The 17,822-nt window shown below is 43.3% G+C and overlaps 1 protein-coding gene across 1 annotated transcript in view; it reads left to right on the top strand.

Annotated features, from left to right (window-relative positions):
- TEKT3 (tektin 3) overlaps positions 1-17,822 on the top strand; it is a 121,397-nt gene that overhangs the window by 90,591 nt on the left and 12,984 nt on the right. Inside the window, exon 6 of the mRNA XM_085616806.1 lies at positions 1,578-1,800. Coding sequence (XP_085472932.1) covers positions 1,578-1,800 — 223 coding nt within the window. The remainder of the gene's footprint in view (positions 1-1,577; positions 1,801-17,822) is intronic.

The raw sequence follows: 17,822 nt of genomic DNA, 5'->3' as shown, positions 1-17,822 counted from the left end.
ATTTTGGAATGCTTTTTCTGTCAGAAAATCTGTTTTGAAATGGCCAATTGTGCTTGTACGTATCATAACTCAAAAGCACCTATTTTTGGCCAAGATTTTCTCATAAAGCCATAACAGTACAAGATGGCTGCCAGCCTGCAAGGCCAGCCATTATGAGTTTTAAAATATTTTTCATTATACTTTGCAAACAAGCGTTGTCAAAGCCAATAACTTAGTCCATACATCTGAGACCTCTTAGTTTATTTTAGACCAATTTTTACTATTTATTTTAGACCTGTTTGTTATGGCGGCGCTTGTTTTAAAGGTTTAAACTGCATGCTTAGTATTTCTTTCCTGCATTCGCACACCGATAAGCCACATGAGGGTGGATTTTGGGAAGTTAAGAGATCCAAAGATAATCTGCTTCCGACCCAATGTCACAGATAAAGGATGCTGCCAGTGAGATGGAGGCTTGAAAACACCAGGAAGTCACATTACAAGCCTTTGTGATGCCTTACAAGCATCTGTGATTCCTTACAATTGTTGGCAAATGCGAGTTTGCGAGATATTGGGGCAAAAAGTGACATCACACACACTTCTCAGCCTCTGGCTAAAGGGGTCAGAATACCTCCTTAAAAATAGTGGAGAGACTCCTTAAAACCATGTCTACTCCCGAGGTCCTCTGGATTTATGCCATGTGCCTTTGGCTCCCGCCTCATGTGTAATGACCACTTTACGCTGGTAGTCATGGCTGCTGCATTTTCTGTTGTCCATAATTGACAAAGCCCGAGCTGACATGGCGCCAAACTATTAACAAAGCACAACCTGTTCTTTTTTTGTTACACACACACAGACGCTAAATAATGCAAATGCCTTCCTTAAGTCCTCTTGCTGTTATGCAAACAAAGCACATCCTTGTGCTCAGATATTTTTCACTATAATCATAAAGCCATACTTATTGTCTTTGTCAAATGCTTGCTCATTTTGGCAGCCTTTCTTGATACCAGAAATAAGCACGTTTAATACAGAGCGAGTTATTTGTTGGCACTAGACATTTCCCTCTGGTTATAACTTTCACATTCCCCTTTGGTCAATAACTGTGTGCCAATAATAGGACACATTTTCCTTGTGGATCAAAATAATAAGGTTAAGTGAGAACATCGTTTGGAAACTATCTTGTGTGATTCTTAGAGTTGTGCAATACGTTGGCAAATGTAAAATATAATGTTACAGGATTGTGTTTTATATTGATTCGGAAGTTCAATATAAATAGAGAAATCGTCATGTGAGTGAAAACCACATTCGCCGCATGGCACGTGTGTGTTCATAAGCAGTTGGCGATTCCACAACTCGTGTTGCCTTTGGGTATCTAGTACTTATGAACTGAGTAAAGGAAAGAGAACTTTAGTTTATTTGTGTTGGATCTGAAATCACACTGCAGCTCCTGTTTGCAAATAGACTGGAAGACAAGCACAATTTCCTGCCCAAAGATATGAGCTTGGCGGTGACTACGCCCCACCTGAAGGATTAAATGGTGGCTGAGCTTCCTGGGCTTGTGAGTCGTTTTCTCAGTATGACTCTCTGTTTTCTTTTCCCAGGATCTCGGTGCCAGAGTCCTGGGCCAAGTTCTCAGATGACAACATCCTCCGATCCCAGAGTGAGCGGGCTGCCTCCGCCAAACTCCGCGAGGACTCCGAGACTATGCTCAATGTGACTTCCAATGAGATGTGGAGTCAGTTCAATGCTGTCAACGTCGCCTTCACCAACCGCATCTCCGAGACAGCAGATGCCAAGAACAAGCTGCAGTGTCATCTCGCCAAGGTGGGCTTGAGGGATCAAGTTTATAAGTGTGGGGTGGGTGCAGGAGGGCAGAAGAGATGCTACTTGGCAAATATGGTGGAACATGACTACATGCCACCAATGGCATAGTGTTTACAGTCCTGCGATTTCCTTTTACAAACCATTGTCACCTGAAATGTTATCCCTGTTAGTTCATTGAACGTGAATCAATATTTCAAATCCCATGGGATGTTCAATGGACACAAACATGGGTTTAGGACCATTGTGTATTGCTCACAGGGAATTATCTGGTCCCTTGCTCCAGATCGTTCAAGATGGACATTGGAATTTGCATCCCATAACCCATTCTCTTCCCCTCCATTCTACCTAACTACCATCCCACAGCTTTTTACTCATGCCGGGGTAAATTATCTTGTACTCACAACTTCTCAGGTTCCTTATTGGCGTTCAGGCAACGTATTTGAAGAACACAAATGACATCGCAACCGAAAACAATAACTTTTGCTGCTAGTTGAGAGTGCCACCTAATAAAAGTACTGACCCAACCTGCAAATGGAATCGGGGGAATTCACAGCATCTTACGTTTTCCAAAAAAGGGCACGAGTCCATTGCCTGAGGTCTTCACAGGTAGAGCAAAAACGAAACAGGAGAAACACTGTTAAATCTCATGCAGTTACAAAGATATCATATGCCAATGAATATTGCATACCATAACAGAGTTAGTGTGAGGCACCTCATTCCATAGACAGGGTATTCTTGGATTCACATTTAAAATGCCATTATACAGTTACTGACAAGGATTTGCTTTGCCAAAAAAGAAAGTTGCGTAGGCTTAGCTTTATAAAATTATTGTAAAGTGGTTAAAACCTACAGAATTTGTGTTCCCTCTCTTTAGGAATTATGAATGCAGAACAGCCATATTGCCCTGGTTCTCCAAAAGGAGGCAGTCAGCAGCAGCCTTTTAGGGGGATCAAAGAGCACAGGCAGGCTCTGAATAAGACCTTAATGGAATTTTGGTGACAATTTAACCACAAAAGAGCTGCTCCTAAAGTGATAACCACTATAAGGTTTGAGTTATATTGTGAGTGGGGACATCTCACAAAAAGTAACGGACTGGTCTCACACACCACCTGGTTTCATGCTTCATCATTGACCAGTCCTCGCCCTCTAAAACCTTGGTTTGATAGAGGACGGGCATACACCTGACGACAGGGATGCACTTCTATACTAAGTGGGGGCCCGTGAATGAGTGAGTGAGAGTAAAAATCATTATAGTTATCCTCATTGTGTTTTTTAATGTGAAAGGTAACTATATGATGTTTAAAAGCAGGTGACGGTATGTGGGGGAATTAGTGTCCCCTAACCGTTGTGTTTAGAGGTCGACATGTTTCTGCCGTCTTTGCCCAGGAGGGTCCAGTGCATTCATCAGGACCTAAATATGTAAATGGGGGCTCCGTTCTTACCAATAGTGGCAAGAGTGTACCACTGTGTAGGCGTGACATGACGCCAGGTGGTGTGTGAGACCAGCCCGTTACTTTTTGTGAGATGTCCCCACTCACAATATAACTCAAACCTTATAGTGGTTATCACTTTAGGAGCAGCACTTTTGTGGTTAAACATTCATAGTTGGAGGCTGCTAGCTCCTAAAACCCCGTGCCTCTTGTTCCCTCCTCCACACAGTGTGGATGGAGCATGTGTTTTTGATTTTGTTGACAGTCACATTGAACAGTTCCCACGGGCCCCCTGTTTGAGAGATATCTATAGGAGATCATGGGATGGCAGAGGTAATGCCAGAGGCAAGGCCTGTTAATTACTATCTTACAGCACCTCCCCAGGGTGTGTGGCGCAAGAGGAGATGCTGTGCTCTCCGTTGACTCTCAGTACTAAATTCTAACAATGATACAAGGATTTTCACCATTCAAAATACATTATACTTTTTGGAGCTCTACCCATACTCTTAATAAGTATTAGGAAAGCCTGACTTTTGTGTTTGTCAATGCATGTTTTGTTTTGAGATTTCTTTTAATACTTTGGTACAACTTTATTGTTGCTGGAGCTGTCAGGACGTTGCCAATCAAAACAGAGACATAATTGGCTAAATGCTAAAATGTTTTGGGGCTCAAAAAGCAAAGCTTTCTGTAGTTGTAGTCGGCATTGAATGGAACTACTTTTTGACCGAATGTGCTTGTTCTTGTAAAAGAGAAGAATGAGTCACTCAGAATGAAGTTAGCCAATGGCTGAAGTCGGCAGACCCATTGGCTCATGCTGTATTCTGTAGTGGGTCAGCAGAAAAATGTGACTAACACATGAATAACTCAATGGATGAAGAGGGCTTGCTTAAAGTCCTTAGCAGTATGTTGTATATATAATTTTAGTAAAGGAAACGCATGATGTCTAGCAAAGGAGGGATACTGGTAGGATCTAGTGGGAGGAGTCAAGGGCAGTGAGTCAACCACAGTTGCCCTGCTGGTACATGCCCTCAGTGGTATTGATTCTGGCAGCAGGGCCAGGCAATAGAACACGCTGCTGCACCGTGCTCCACCTGTCAGTCAAAGAGTTGCCCATCTGATGGTTGCCTCAAAATACACTGCATAGAACATTGTGTGCTCAAAGTGGCCAATGAGCTTGGTAATTAGCTTGTGGTAAATAATTTAATTACCGGGACTTAATTTGATACAGAACATAATAAAAATAGCTCAATAAATAAGAGGCAGAATCCGTGGTATTAGAGGTTAGGAACGGGCTTTATTCCAATGGACGATTTCGAAATCGTGGACTCCAGGTTCCATCACCACGGAGGCTCAGGAAGTGAAGTACATACATTATTGATAATTAATCACTTTTATACAATAGGCATTACAGTGAAGCAAATGCGAGAGGCGTAACAATTGATAAGGAAGATAACATTATTCATGCGTAATGAAAATGGGCGTGATTGGGCGTAACAAAGGAACGTCATCAGGTATGATGTCATAATGGGGTGGTTCCATGAGAGAATTTCGCAATGTCAGCAGAATTACTTGGCAGAAATGCGCGCGCAGCAGCATGACGTGTGATTGACGTGCAGCTAGGGGGTGAAGGGGACTTGACATTTAGCTTTACATGTGGCGACAGATGTCTGGAGGGTCAAGTCAACCTAATCCCAAATCATATCTAACATCCTATGTTTAAAGAACTATGTTATCCAAAAGAGAGGCCTTCTTGGAGTAGAATCTTATTCTATACTGACTATACTGACTGTTAGTGCGTGTACAAGCGTCTAAGTGTCTACACTAGATGCGAGGGCAGAAGTCTTCCATAGTAACAGGGCTATGAATTACTTGTATAAAGACAGAGAAGCTGGGCCTCTGCTCGGTAGCTGGCAGAATGTTTACTTAAACTACTAGACAGGAATGCATTGGGCAGGGAACGGAGCAGATAATTTCGAAGGTGAAATACAGTTCTTGGCAGGCAGCAAGTTGATGTCAGGCACTGTGAGCCGCGCAGAGGATGAGACAAAGTTCAATGTCACAGATGCAGGTTCAGACTGGAGCTTTCAGAGACAGAAAGCAAGAAAAGCTTGATGACAGAATCAGGGCCTACTTGCCTGGACTGTAAAATGGCATAAGTGAACCATATAAAGGCGGTGGCCTTTCGTACTTAGGAATGGAATATCCGGCCCATTCATGGCGGATCTGAAAGAGGACATGTTAACGGTGGACGCACATGTATTTGCGTCTTCATAACTGGAACTGGAGGGAACATACATGTACTTGTAACATGCACATAGAACCGTTGGGGTCCAAGATAGGGGACATAACTGACCAGAAAAATCCATATTTCCACATTCCCTCCTTGTCCCCTACTTGCCCGTCAAGAGATATCAATCTTCATCAATCCATTGATCTGTTCATATAACATCATTTGTTCTTCTTTCTTCTTCCGGGATCTTGAACGAAAATCTTGATGTGGAATACACGATGTGGCACACAGACCACAAATCGCTGGTCCACATTGCAGGCATAGACAGCAACTGAATAGTATGAGAAAGCCAATACCTAGGAAGGATAGAACTCTCCATCCCCAGGCTGATAACACGCTCCAAAACCACCCGGACCAAGTCCAAGTGCCTGGATTCTGGTGTATCTGGCTCACAATCTTATGAAGGCGGGTTATAGCTTTATATACAGATGGCGAATTTTCTGGTATGAAAATGCAACAGCTTGATCCGATGACCCTACAAGCTCCGCCCCTATCGGCCAGGATGACGTCAAGGACAAGACGATTTTGAAGTACAACAATCCGCATGGCAGACTGCTCTTCTGTTAAATTGCCTAAGGCGGAAATAGTTTCGTTCACTACTGCTTCAAGGGTTCTAGTTAATCTACGTATCAGCTTACTATTAGTAACGGTACCTATATAGGGAAAGAGACCTTTATTGAAATCTGTGTATTTTTCCCATGCTGTTTCAGTGTAATCGACTATTGGGAGATCTCTCCTTTCTCTATTGTGTACTAAATGAGTATTTCTGTGATAATCAGGAGGAGCTAGAAAAACAGGTGGCAAAAGGAAGGACCACATATAAAATAGGAATGGCGGGAAGCTCTAAATGTCGACTTGCCTTGATCACTGAATTCTATTACAGTGGTGCATCTACTATGGCCCATATATATGGAACCATTCTTTCTTACACATAATTCACCTTTTACTGGAAATACTGACATGGCGGGCAAACTTGGATTAGCTTCGGATTCGACATTCAAGATCAGGAGATTAAACGTAAAATTACCTAATCCATATACTTCATTTTCTAGATCAGTTCCTGTTCTTTTGGGAAGTCCCTCCTTGTTGGGGTGGCAGACTTTAAGTAAAACTAAGTTCAGATTTCCCCATACCCCGTTGTCTTGATAAACTGCGGAGTTCGAATCTTGGGAATTAAGTAAACTAAACCATGCTCCACAGGAGCCGTTGTGTGTGAACGGGTATGGAAAAAGAGGTAGAATTCCTTTATAGTTCTGATAGGGAGGGAGTCGGCCACATATCCAACAATTTGTAGCATTGCTAACCTGATGGGAATGATGTAACATACTAATAAAAGTGTTATTGCGCAGCGCAAATCTGTATGACAATTCATGCGGAGGTAATTCACTAAAAGAATGTTCAGCAGTAACATTATAAACATGTCTAAAAATAGGATAACATATGTGCAACAATATACTTGCAGTAATTATTAAAAGACTTAGGAAAAACAAAATTAATAACGTCACTGTGCAATGACTACGCAGTGATTTACAGTATGCATGTCGTTTCAACAGTTTTCGGGTGCTTTCTCTATTCAGATCTAAGGGATACATGTCTGAGACAAATTCAACCGCTTCACCTTGGAGAGGACTTAAACAATCAAATCGCCCGACTGATTAGATCTGAGTTTTAGTTTGTATTGTTCGTGACTACTTGAGTCAACCAAAGGAAGTTTTGAGTCAATGGGTGAAGACACGCAAGGTGTGGTTTTTACGTCCGATGGTAGTCCATAAAATTTCTTGATATGACTTGAATGTACCCAGCCTTTTCTGCCTTCGATCTTCACGGCTGTCCTTGTGGTGAGCAAGACCAATTGCGGCGACCTCCACCTAGGATCCAGCTGAGTCTTTCGATCAAAGTTCCTCACTAAAACGAGATCCCCCGGAATTACGTCATGGGGTTTCACCTCAGTGTTGTCAGGAAAAGCTGCAGCTACCTGTGAACGACAAGATTGTAGTGCAGACATCAAGGAAGCCAAATAATCTGTCAGCATATTACAGTCAATATCAGTTATTTTACGTGGTATAGGCGTCCCCCACATATTTGGTGGTCTGCCAAAGATCACCTCATACGGGGATAGCCCTGTTCGAGAGTGTGCTACCATTCTCATGTAAAAGAGTGCAACTGGTAATGCTACTACCCAGTCGACACCTTTCTCCCTGCATATTTTGGACAATCTAATTTTCAGGGTCTGATTATGTCTTTCCACGAGACCTGCTGCCTCGGGGTGTCGGACACAGTGGAATTTCCACTGATAGCCTAACAAAAGTGAAACGTGTTTCATTAGTTCGGATGAGAACGGCTGGCCGTTATCTGAGTAGACAGCACGTGGTAAACCGTATCGTGGGAAGAATTCTCGAACTAACTGTTTGGCAGTAGTCGGGGCAGTGTAATCTGAAACCGGGTATGCCTCTGTCCAACGGGAAAGAGCACAGACAACTACGAGAACATATTTGAATCCTCGACATCGTTCCATCTGGATATAATCCATCTGGAGAATTTCAAAAGGGTGATCAGGAGGCTGAAATCCACCCTGCTCTACGGGAATGCTTTTTCCTGGGTTGAACTGACAACAGATCATACAGGTACGAACTTTTTGTTTGGCTGCTGCTCGTAAATGTTTGTTGAACCAAATGTGTTGAATGCTGTCTACCATAGCTTTCTCTCCTAGATGCGCTGGACTATGGACAGTGTTAATAATGACTTGGACCATTGAATCAGGAAGGAACCACACAGATTTTTCCTTCGTCATCCATCCTTGATCCGTTTGGATCCCTCCTAATTCAGTCCATTTCCTTATTTCGTCTGGAGTAGCATGTGTCTGTATGTCCATTACATCAAGAGCGGGATCCTTAACCATCATGCAATGTGTTGGTGTCTGGACTATTGTCTTTGTCATGTCGGATGTTTGAGTTTGAGCAGTCTGTTTAGCTGTTCTGTCAGCTAGATCATTGCCTTGAGAAATGATATCAGTAACTTTCGTATGAGCTTTGCATTTCATAATCGATATTGCAGTGGGTAAATGTATTGCATCTAATAAGGCATGAATAAGGGGTCCGTGCTGAATGTGGGCACCGTGAGAAGTTAAATAACCTCTCTCTCGCCACAGCACGCCGAAGTCATGTACAACTCCGAATGCATAACGTGAATCAGTGTATATGTTGACTCTTTTATTTGTGGCTTGAATACAGGCTTGTGTCAGAGCGATGAGCTCTGCTGCTTGAGCGGACAAGGTATTTATGCAATTTGTTTCAATGATTTCAGTGTCTGTTGTGACTGCGTAAGCGGCCACTAACTCTCCTGTACCTGTTCTCATACATGAACCATCTACATACAACGTCAGGTCTGGGTCTGACAATGGGACATCTGTCAAGTCTTGTCTGGGTTTCGTCGTTATTGTAATAACTTCAATACAGTCATGAGCTAATGGGTCTGTACCGTTTATAGGTAAAAGTGTGGCAGGATTCAATGTGTTACAACGTCTGATTTCTATATGTGGCTGAAACAATGTTAATTCGTAACCTGTAAGTCGTGCTATAGTCAAATGTTGTGTTTGCGTTCGATTCACAAGAACCTCTACTGCATGTGGTACTTGGACTGTCAATAGATGTCCTAACACTATGGCATCGCTTTGTCTGATTGCTAAAGCTGTCGCTGCCACTGATTTCAGGCACGCAGGCAGAGCCTGAGCTACGGGATCTAATGTACTAGAAAAATAAGCACACGGTTTGTGTGATCCTGCTTGTTCCTGTGTGAGTACTGACAAGGCAGTACCTTCTCGTTCTGTAACAAAGAGTGTAAAATGTTTTCTGTAACATGGTGTTGCTAAAACAGGTGCTTGGCATAGAGCTTTCTTTAAGCTTTCAAAAGCTAGTGTGTGTTCCTGAGTCCACGGGAGGACAGTCGATGTGGCTGCCTCCTGTGTTGTCAATTGAATGAGTGGTTTTGCTAGAAATGCATACTGAGGGATCCACTGCCTACAATATGAAGTGAGGCCTATGAAAGCCCGCACCTCCTTTTGTGTCTTGGGTATTGGCATGTTAGCTATTAACTGAATGCGATCTGGTGTAAGCTGCCTTCCCTCCTTGGACAGCGAGTGACCAAGGTAAATAACTCGCTGGACACAGAATTGCAGCTTAGAAGGGGACACCTTGTGCCCCTTTTTGGCTAGAAATTGTAAAACCGTCAGTGATGCTTTTTCACATTCAGATTCGCTTCGAGCGGTGATCAGCAGATCATCGACATATTGAAGCAGAGCAGTGTTGACTGGCATGTGTATACTGTCAAGTTCTCGTTTCAGTGCTTGGCTATAGATGCTGGGGCTTTCTGTAAATCCTTGAGGTGCGCGTGTGAATTTAAAGCTACGTCCATTTAAACTGAATCCGAACAAGTATTGGCTTTCCGGATCTATTGGGACGCTAAAAAAGGCATTCTTGAGATCAATTACAGTAAAGAATGTTGCTTCGGAATCAATAGCTGTCAGTAATGAAGAGATGTCTGGAACTACGGGGTATTGTGGTACAATACATTTATTTAATTCGCGCAGATCAATAACCAATCGATATACTGGGGGAGCCTTTGGATCAGTTCGTTTAAGAATCGGAATTATCGGTGAATTACATACATTGGAGTCGGTCTCCACAACCACTCCTTGGCCAATAAGCTCGTCAATGATTTGCAGTAAAGCCATTACAGCATCTGGGGGTAACTTGTATTGTCGCATTCGTGGTAGTACCACTCCTGCCTTTAGTGTGACTCGATATGGTGTAATGTTCATGCAACCAACATCTGTAGGGCCTTGTGCCCATAAATGTGTGGGTAAAGTCTGCAGTCGGGAATCCATATCTCGAGACACATAGTGACCTTTGAAATCACGTAAAAACAATCTTACTCCTTCCGGAGAACAACATATTATAGCTCCTAGAGCTTTCAGTGTTTTTATACCTAACAAGTTCTCTGGACATGATTTAGTAAGCAATAAATCTGTAGTTCTGGTCAAGGGTCCTATCGTAAGTGGAAGAGGCTGTGATACTTCATTAACAATAGGTTTTCCTGAAAAACCAAGGGAAATATTCTGTGAGCCTGAGAGGGGTGCCCCTGGAACTTCACTATGTTTTATAGTTGTTCGACTTGCCCCTGTATCGAGTAAAAATTTTCTATCTTGGCCTAATAATTCACTATGTATATAAGGTCCTTCTTGGTCTACAGGGACCTCGATAAGGGGTAAGTCAACTTCCCTCTCTAGGCTGGTTCATGCATATCGTTGATAATCAGGATAGTCATACTGTGCGGTCTGGTACAGCTGTCGTGTCGTGGTTTGTGTGGCAGCAGCAGGCAACGCTGGTGCGGCTGGCACAAACTGTATAGACTGTTGTGGAGCTGGCATGGACTGTGCATGCTGCGGTGCTCCTTGTTCATTCTGATCCTGTCTAGGTGGCCGTGGTCTTTCTTTTGTAATACCTGTGGCGATATTACGCTTCAGGACTGGGCAGTCGTGTATGTAATGTCCTGGCTGTTTACAATAGTTGCATGTCCCTTTTACAGGTCCTGCTGACTCACCAGAATGTGTCGTACCCTTTTTATGTCCTTCAGCTGGAACTGTCTGAGAGACTAGCATTTTCATTTTCGTGTCTTTCATGCGTCTTTGTTCATGTTCTTGTTCTTCTCTAATTCTATTGTAATGATACTGTAACATTTGTAGCATTTGTGATGGGGTATTACCTTGCCAGGTACTCTCGAATTTTAATACTCTATTCTTCACTTGGGGCAAGGAATTTTCAACTAATTTTGTCACAAACAGATGTGGGTATGACTCGCTACTTGCTTTTATACCACTATTTATACCAAAACATTTTTCGAATCGGGCATAGAAATCACTAGTGTCTTCATCTTGCTTTTGTTTACAGGCTGATATTGCACCCCAGTCTTCCTTTTTCGTGGTTAATAAACGTGGCAGTACCTGTACTAGTAAACCTGGTAGTGCTTTAGTTTTGTCCCCAAGCCCCGAACCTGGACCTCGGGCCTTTTCTTCATTTTCTAATGCTGTCCAATCTATCTTTTGGTCTCCTACCTCCCACTCTTTTTCCTTGAGTTTTTCATAAATGCCAGCAGGCATTAATACCTTTAATATTGTCATAATGTCGGGATAGGTATACTCTCCCATGAGTAACATGTCTTTAATTTCTCGGTGGAAACCCGCTGGGTCTTTGTCATGACTGGGTACCACTTTCTTCATTTCTAACAATTCTATTTTCGATATGGGCGTATATACATATACACGTTTAAACTGATTGTCCTCGCCCTTTATTGGGTGCACTTCTCGTAAGGGATTCTGTCTGTCCATGTAATACATCGGTCTTTCCTTGATGGGCAGTAAAACATGTTCTGGACATACAAAAAGAATGTACTGCTTTCTGGATTCTAGTATTTCCTTAATTAACTTAGTACCTGAACCTTTCCATCTATTCGTGAGTAATTCAGTCAATATATCAGGTAAGGGACCAGGATCTGAATGTTGGCTTTTATATAGTATAAGAAGTTGTTGAATCATATAAATCCCAGCTAAACGCTGTTCATCTGGGGTGAGGTTCAAAAATGTGTGTGCTACTGTATCATCACCATATTTTCCGGGACTGTCAACCCAATGAACGGCTGACCTGGCTAATTCTTGTTCATCCATAGAATCGAGTAAATGATAACCCCTTCGTTCTCGCAGTAATTTGTCAGCGGCTTGGAACGAATGCTCGGGGGATCTCATATTTATTATAGGTGTTTGGAAATTCCTGTTATTATCTGGACATATCGGACGTATCGGGTCAGTAAAATATCTAGTACTATTACAAGATCTTCCTCTACCTACATAGGCTATGGTTTCTGACTGTCCTGTGGACGGCCCTGATCCTTCCTCCTCCTCGTTTTGTTCAAACTGGTCTACCGCTAATCTTTCTTCGTGTAGGCGTTCTATTTCTTTACGGATCTTTCTGCACATGGCTATTATACATTTTTGCCTATCATGTCTCCCTTCTGATATATTCTGGCTCCATCTGGTAAGAGTTTGCATTATTTCCGGATCTACCCCCGGTCGGTCTTGATTTCTGATTACGCAATTTATGAGGAAACGTAACAGTTCCCCCTGTATCTCCACTTTCTGGTATTCCATAGCTCTGTTAATACTTTCAGAATCTCGCCCTGTTTGGACATAATGATATATATTATCTAGATGCACAGTCATTCCTGGTAACTTCCCTAAATACACCACGGCTCGTCTGATACGTAATGATGCCATGATCATTTCGTCCTCTTTGCCGGGCACAGGGTCATATCTACAATCTACTAGAAGTTCCTTAAGCGTGCGGGAATTTATGAGTTTGGGGGTACGTGGATGTGCTGACTCTTGAAAAGTAAGTTTATTTACTCTGGGTGGCGTAGAAAAAATGTTGGTAGCACCTCCAGTAGCCCCGTCTGGAGTATCGGGCGTGAAAGGATTCGTAGAACACGATACAGCAACTATAGGTGTGGACACAGCTATAGAAGTAGCTGTAGGAGGAAAGCTGCGGTTCTAGGATGCCCCTTAGAATGTACCTTTATTGGAAATAATGGGGGTGGCAAGTCTTTTGGTATCCCCGGAGTAGCCTTAGGTAATCCCTCGGCCAGAAGGGGATACATACCCTTCATAAGGGCATTTCTTTGTCTGTCTACTTGTTCTGATTTTACTCGTGTACCTTCTTCAATTAATAGATTTTCTCGGACTTTATTTGAATTCTCTTTACTCTTCTCTTCCTGTCTACGTGCTTTTTCTGTGCGTCTATACGATTCTTTACGCCATAATTCAATGGCGTCTTTCTGTGACTGTCTGGCTTTCCTTTTCCATAATTCTTCCTCTACTTTCACGATGCAATCTGCATCCCAGGTCCCAGCTGCGGGCCACCTCTGACTTTCTGGTAATTCCTTAGTGTAGTCTACCCATAGGTCAAGAAATAATATAGCGTCTAAACCGTGTTTATGATACATGAAATACCCTGGAGTGTCCCTAGGAGGGATGGGAACAGCTTCTTCGAGTACCCCTTTTCTAGTTGTGATCTGTCTTAGTTTCGAAAAGAGCGGCATATTGAGAACTGGTCTGATACTTGGTTTTGAAAAAAACTTAATACAATAAACCACGATAATGAACAGTCATTCACACCACAATATGCAGGACGTATTAATACATTTAACATTTAACATTTTAAATGAGCAACAATGAAGATGACGATCTAAGAAATCTTAATCACAAAACATAATTCTCGACATTAACGGAATTATTCTGAATTTATATACTTGATATACTAGATATACTGCTAAACAGTACAGATACACTGCTAAAACAGTGCAGACCGGATTTGTGTACCCAAACCCGTCTGGACCGGCACAACTTATGTGCACGCCAGAACGCCTCCCCAGTAATGGTACTCACCGGGTAGCTCGGAACGGAAGGCCTCGGAACGGAACTGAACTGAACTGGACCGGACTGGACTGGACTTGACTCGAAAACTTCGGACACGTCGGGACATCGGAAACCTGGTGGGCCTCTGTATACCTCGGATCTTGCTCTCTCAGCTAGGCTCTGGTCGGGATACTTCGCACTTCTCACCGCCTCGTCTGGGTGTTGATCGCAGCCTCAGTCGCCCCCGCTTGACCGGAGGGAGATACAGGAAATCCTGCTGGTACGCGTTGTTGTCCGTCCAGCTGTGGCAGGAGACCGGGCCTGCAACGCACCGCCGGCGCGTGAGATGAGAAAGTGTCCCTGTTCGGGCGCCATTTATGTGGTAAATAATTTAATTACCGGGACTTAATTTGATACAGAACATAATAAAAATAGCTCAATAAATAAGAGGCAGAATCCGTGGTATTAGAGGTTAGGAACGGGCTTTATTCCAATGGACGATTTCGAAATCGTGGACTCCAGGTTCCATCACCACGGAGGCTCAGGAAGTGAAGTACATACATTATTGATAATTAATCACTTTTATACAATAGGCATTACAGTGAAGCAAATGCGAGAGGCGTAACAATTGATAAGGAAGATAACATTATTCATGCGTAATGAAAATGGGCGTGATTGGGCGTAACAAAGGAACGTCATCAGGTATGATGTCATAATGGGGTGGTTCCATGAGAGAATTTCGCAATGTCAGCAGAATTACTTGGCAGAAATGCGCGCGCAGCAGCATGACGTGTGATTGACGTGCAGCTAGGGGGTGAAGGGGACTTGACATTTAGCTTTACATGTGGCGACAGATGTCTGGAGGGTCAAGTCAACCTAATCCCAAATCATATCTAACATCCTATGTTTAAAGAACTATGTTATCCAAAAGAGAGGCCTTCTTGGAGTAGAATCTTATTCTATACTGACTATACTGACTGTTAGTGCGTGTACAAGCGTCTAAGTGTCTACACTAGATGCGAGGGCAGAAGTCTTCCATAGTAACAGGGCTATGAATTACTTGTATAAAGACAGAGAAGCTGGGCCTCTGCTCGGTAGCTGGCAGAATGTTTACTTAAACTACTAGACAGGAATGCATTGGGCAGGGAACGGAGCAGATAATTTCGAAGGTGAAATACAGTTCTTGGCAGGCAGCAAGTTGATGTCAGGCACTGTGAGCCGCGCAGAGGATGAGACAAAGTTCATGGTCACAGATGCAGGTTCAGACTGGAGCTTTCAGAGACAGAAAGCAAGAAAAGCTTGATGACAGAATCAGGGCCTACTTGCCTGGACTGTAAAATGGCATAAGTGAACCATATAAAGGCGGTGGCCTTTCGTACTTAGGAATGGAATATCCGGCCCATTCATGGCGGATCTGAAAGAGGACATGTTAACGGTGGACGCACATGTATTTGCGTCTTCATAACTGGAACTGGAGGGAACATACATGTACTTGTAACATGCACATAGAACCGTTGGGGTCCAAGATAGGGGACATAACTGACCAGAAAAATCCATATTTCCACAAGCTGAGTCTCTTCTATTGCACCTGCTATTTCCAGAACTAATCACTTTCTTCAGACAAAGTTATTGACCAATGGACGAGGTCTGTCCTTGGGCAGTCAACGATTATTAGCCAGTATTCTGAATGGATTTCTTTGATTAACATTGATGTCCCACACACACACCAATACTAATGTACACCCTTTGTGGACGTTGCTGTGCAGTCAAGGGTTCCTCTCGGTGTTCGGAAACTCAACTGCAGCATGACACATTTAATAGTACACAACAAACTCATACAGTTGATGCCAGAACTTCAGAGAGCAGTAGCATGTTTAATAATAGGTAAGTGTTACAGTTATGAAACCTAAAGAAACCCAAAAGGTGCTACCACCTTCTGGAGACAAGAAAAGACACTATATGTGTTAATAGTGCTTTCCTGTTAGGCACTATAGTTTAAAGGCAAGCCCTATCACCCAAGGTTATCTAGTCAGGCTGCGTTGTTGGATGTTCTCCATAACCTTCTGGACTATTTGTGTTTACTCTAATGTTTGCAGACAAAGTATAGTCAATGGGACAGAGCCCTCAGAAAGAAAGACACAATGTCACAAGTTTGCTATGATATTTGTGGCCCTCTGTTTTAATGTTCTGTGGCTCCAGGTATAAACTGGACAGACTGGTGGTGTGAGACTAAGTAGATGAGTTTTTGATTAAAAAGTACAAAACATATTATGATCATTTACCAAATAACAAGGGTCACACACAAATAAAATAAAATTGCAAATGAAGATACAGTGATACTCGGTGTCCAGTGTAGTAGGGGTTCCAGATCCCCATTAACCCTTTTGAACTGGACACCAAAACAGAGGGCATCCTCATTCACAATTGTTTTTCACATGTTTGTGACACTTTTTGATGCACATCAATTGTCTTCAGATCTTGAATGTTCTATGTAGACATGTTGTAGCGAGTCAGCTCATGCTATGAAGTCCTTAGAGGGTATCAGACCTTAAGGGTGAAATAGTGAGGGCGCCCGCTCCACTGTGGGCAACCACTTGAAGCAAGGACTCGACCAGTCTTACATGTGAACTAGAAAATGGACTTACGGTTGGACTGCAATTTCAGTTCACAATATCTACAGATCTGGGATAACTGGCAAGATGGTTCATATGGTTCCAGAATCAAGGCAACTAGTTGCAACCATGACAATTGCAGTCAAAATGGCCAATTGGGCTGGAAAGGGCCGAAACAGGAATGGGTTGGGTTAAGTATGAAGTAGGGTCACCACAGTTGCAAGCAGAGAAGCGCTTTTCCAGTTCATCAACCTGAGAGGTGACAATCTTCAATTCCTTCAGTGAGTATTGCACGATGAGGTCTAAGAAACATGTAACTCCTAGGAAGCTTGGTCTGTGAAGGGGACCTCCACACAGATCTTCAGTCTCCTGGGACGTGCCCAAGTCTTGCTGTCAATCATGGGCTGTCTCTTTGCCATTCTGGGTAGCACAAGAATCTTTTTTTGGCACTTACAGAGCAAGGATTATACCTAACCTTAAGGAAGTGCGACACCCACTAAGGTTCTGTTCTTGTTAAATGTATATCCCAACTCAGGGGCATCTCCTCCATTTGACCTGAGGAGTGTTGCCCCACAAGCCCAGAGCTGAAAAATAAAATGATCAAATGTATTTATTACCGTTTTATTTTTCAGTAACCCGTTCTGAACTAAGTGCCAGGACGGGGCGGAGCCAGTGTTGCCCAGTGGCAGCAGCAGAGAGCTTTGCACTTTAAAATTCGTATGTCTCTTTGGCTTAGATGGCTTAGAGAGCATCTAAGCACTTAGAAGTGCTGAGAGAGGCCGTTCTATCCAATCCTGGTGCTGCTTTCATGCTGTGAAAGCAGCGCCAAGATTGGGTACTGCAGTTTCCTGAATCTGGAGCTTACTGGAAGACACCTGAGGTAGGAGAACATCGCGTTACGAAGGTGAGTGAATGAATTGTATTATTTTTAGTGTGCCTCCTGACCCATCACACTTGATACAAGCCATCCAGGGCCGGACTGGGAACCAAAACCGGCCTGACAAACTGCTCGGCCGGCCCCCCAGGGGGATGGGGGTGCGGCCAAGCTCTTTGCCAGGGCCGGTTTTCGGACGATTTTGCTACAGAGCCGATTTTGCAGCTATGCTGCCAAAACGGCCCTGTAACAAAAACGGCCTCCAGTGTCCAAAACCGGCCCCCATCCGTGCGGCGCTCCGGGGGATTGCCCGGTGCCCGCTACGGCCAGTCCGGCCCTGAAGCCAGCCGCCACT

This window comes from Triturus cristatus, chromosome 7 (genome assembly GCF_964204655.1).
Source record: "Triturus cristatus chromosome 7, aTriCri1.1, whole genome shotgun sequence".
Classification (NCBI taxonomy): Eukaryota; Metazoa; Chordata; class Amphibia; order Caudata; family Salamandridae; genus Triturus; species Triturus cristatus.
The sequence above is the reverse complement of the archived record's forward strand: the minus strand, read 5'-3'. Positions and strand labels throughout refer to the sequence as shown.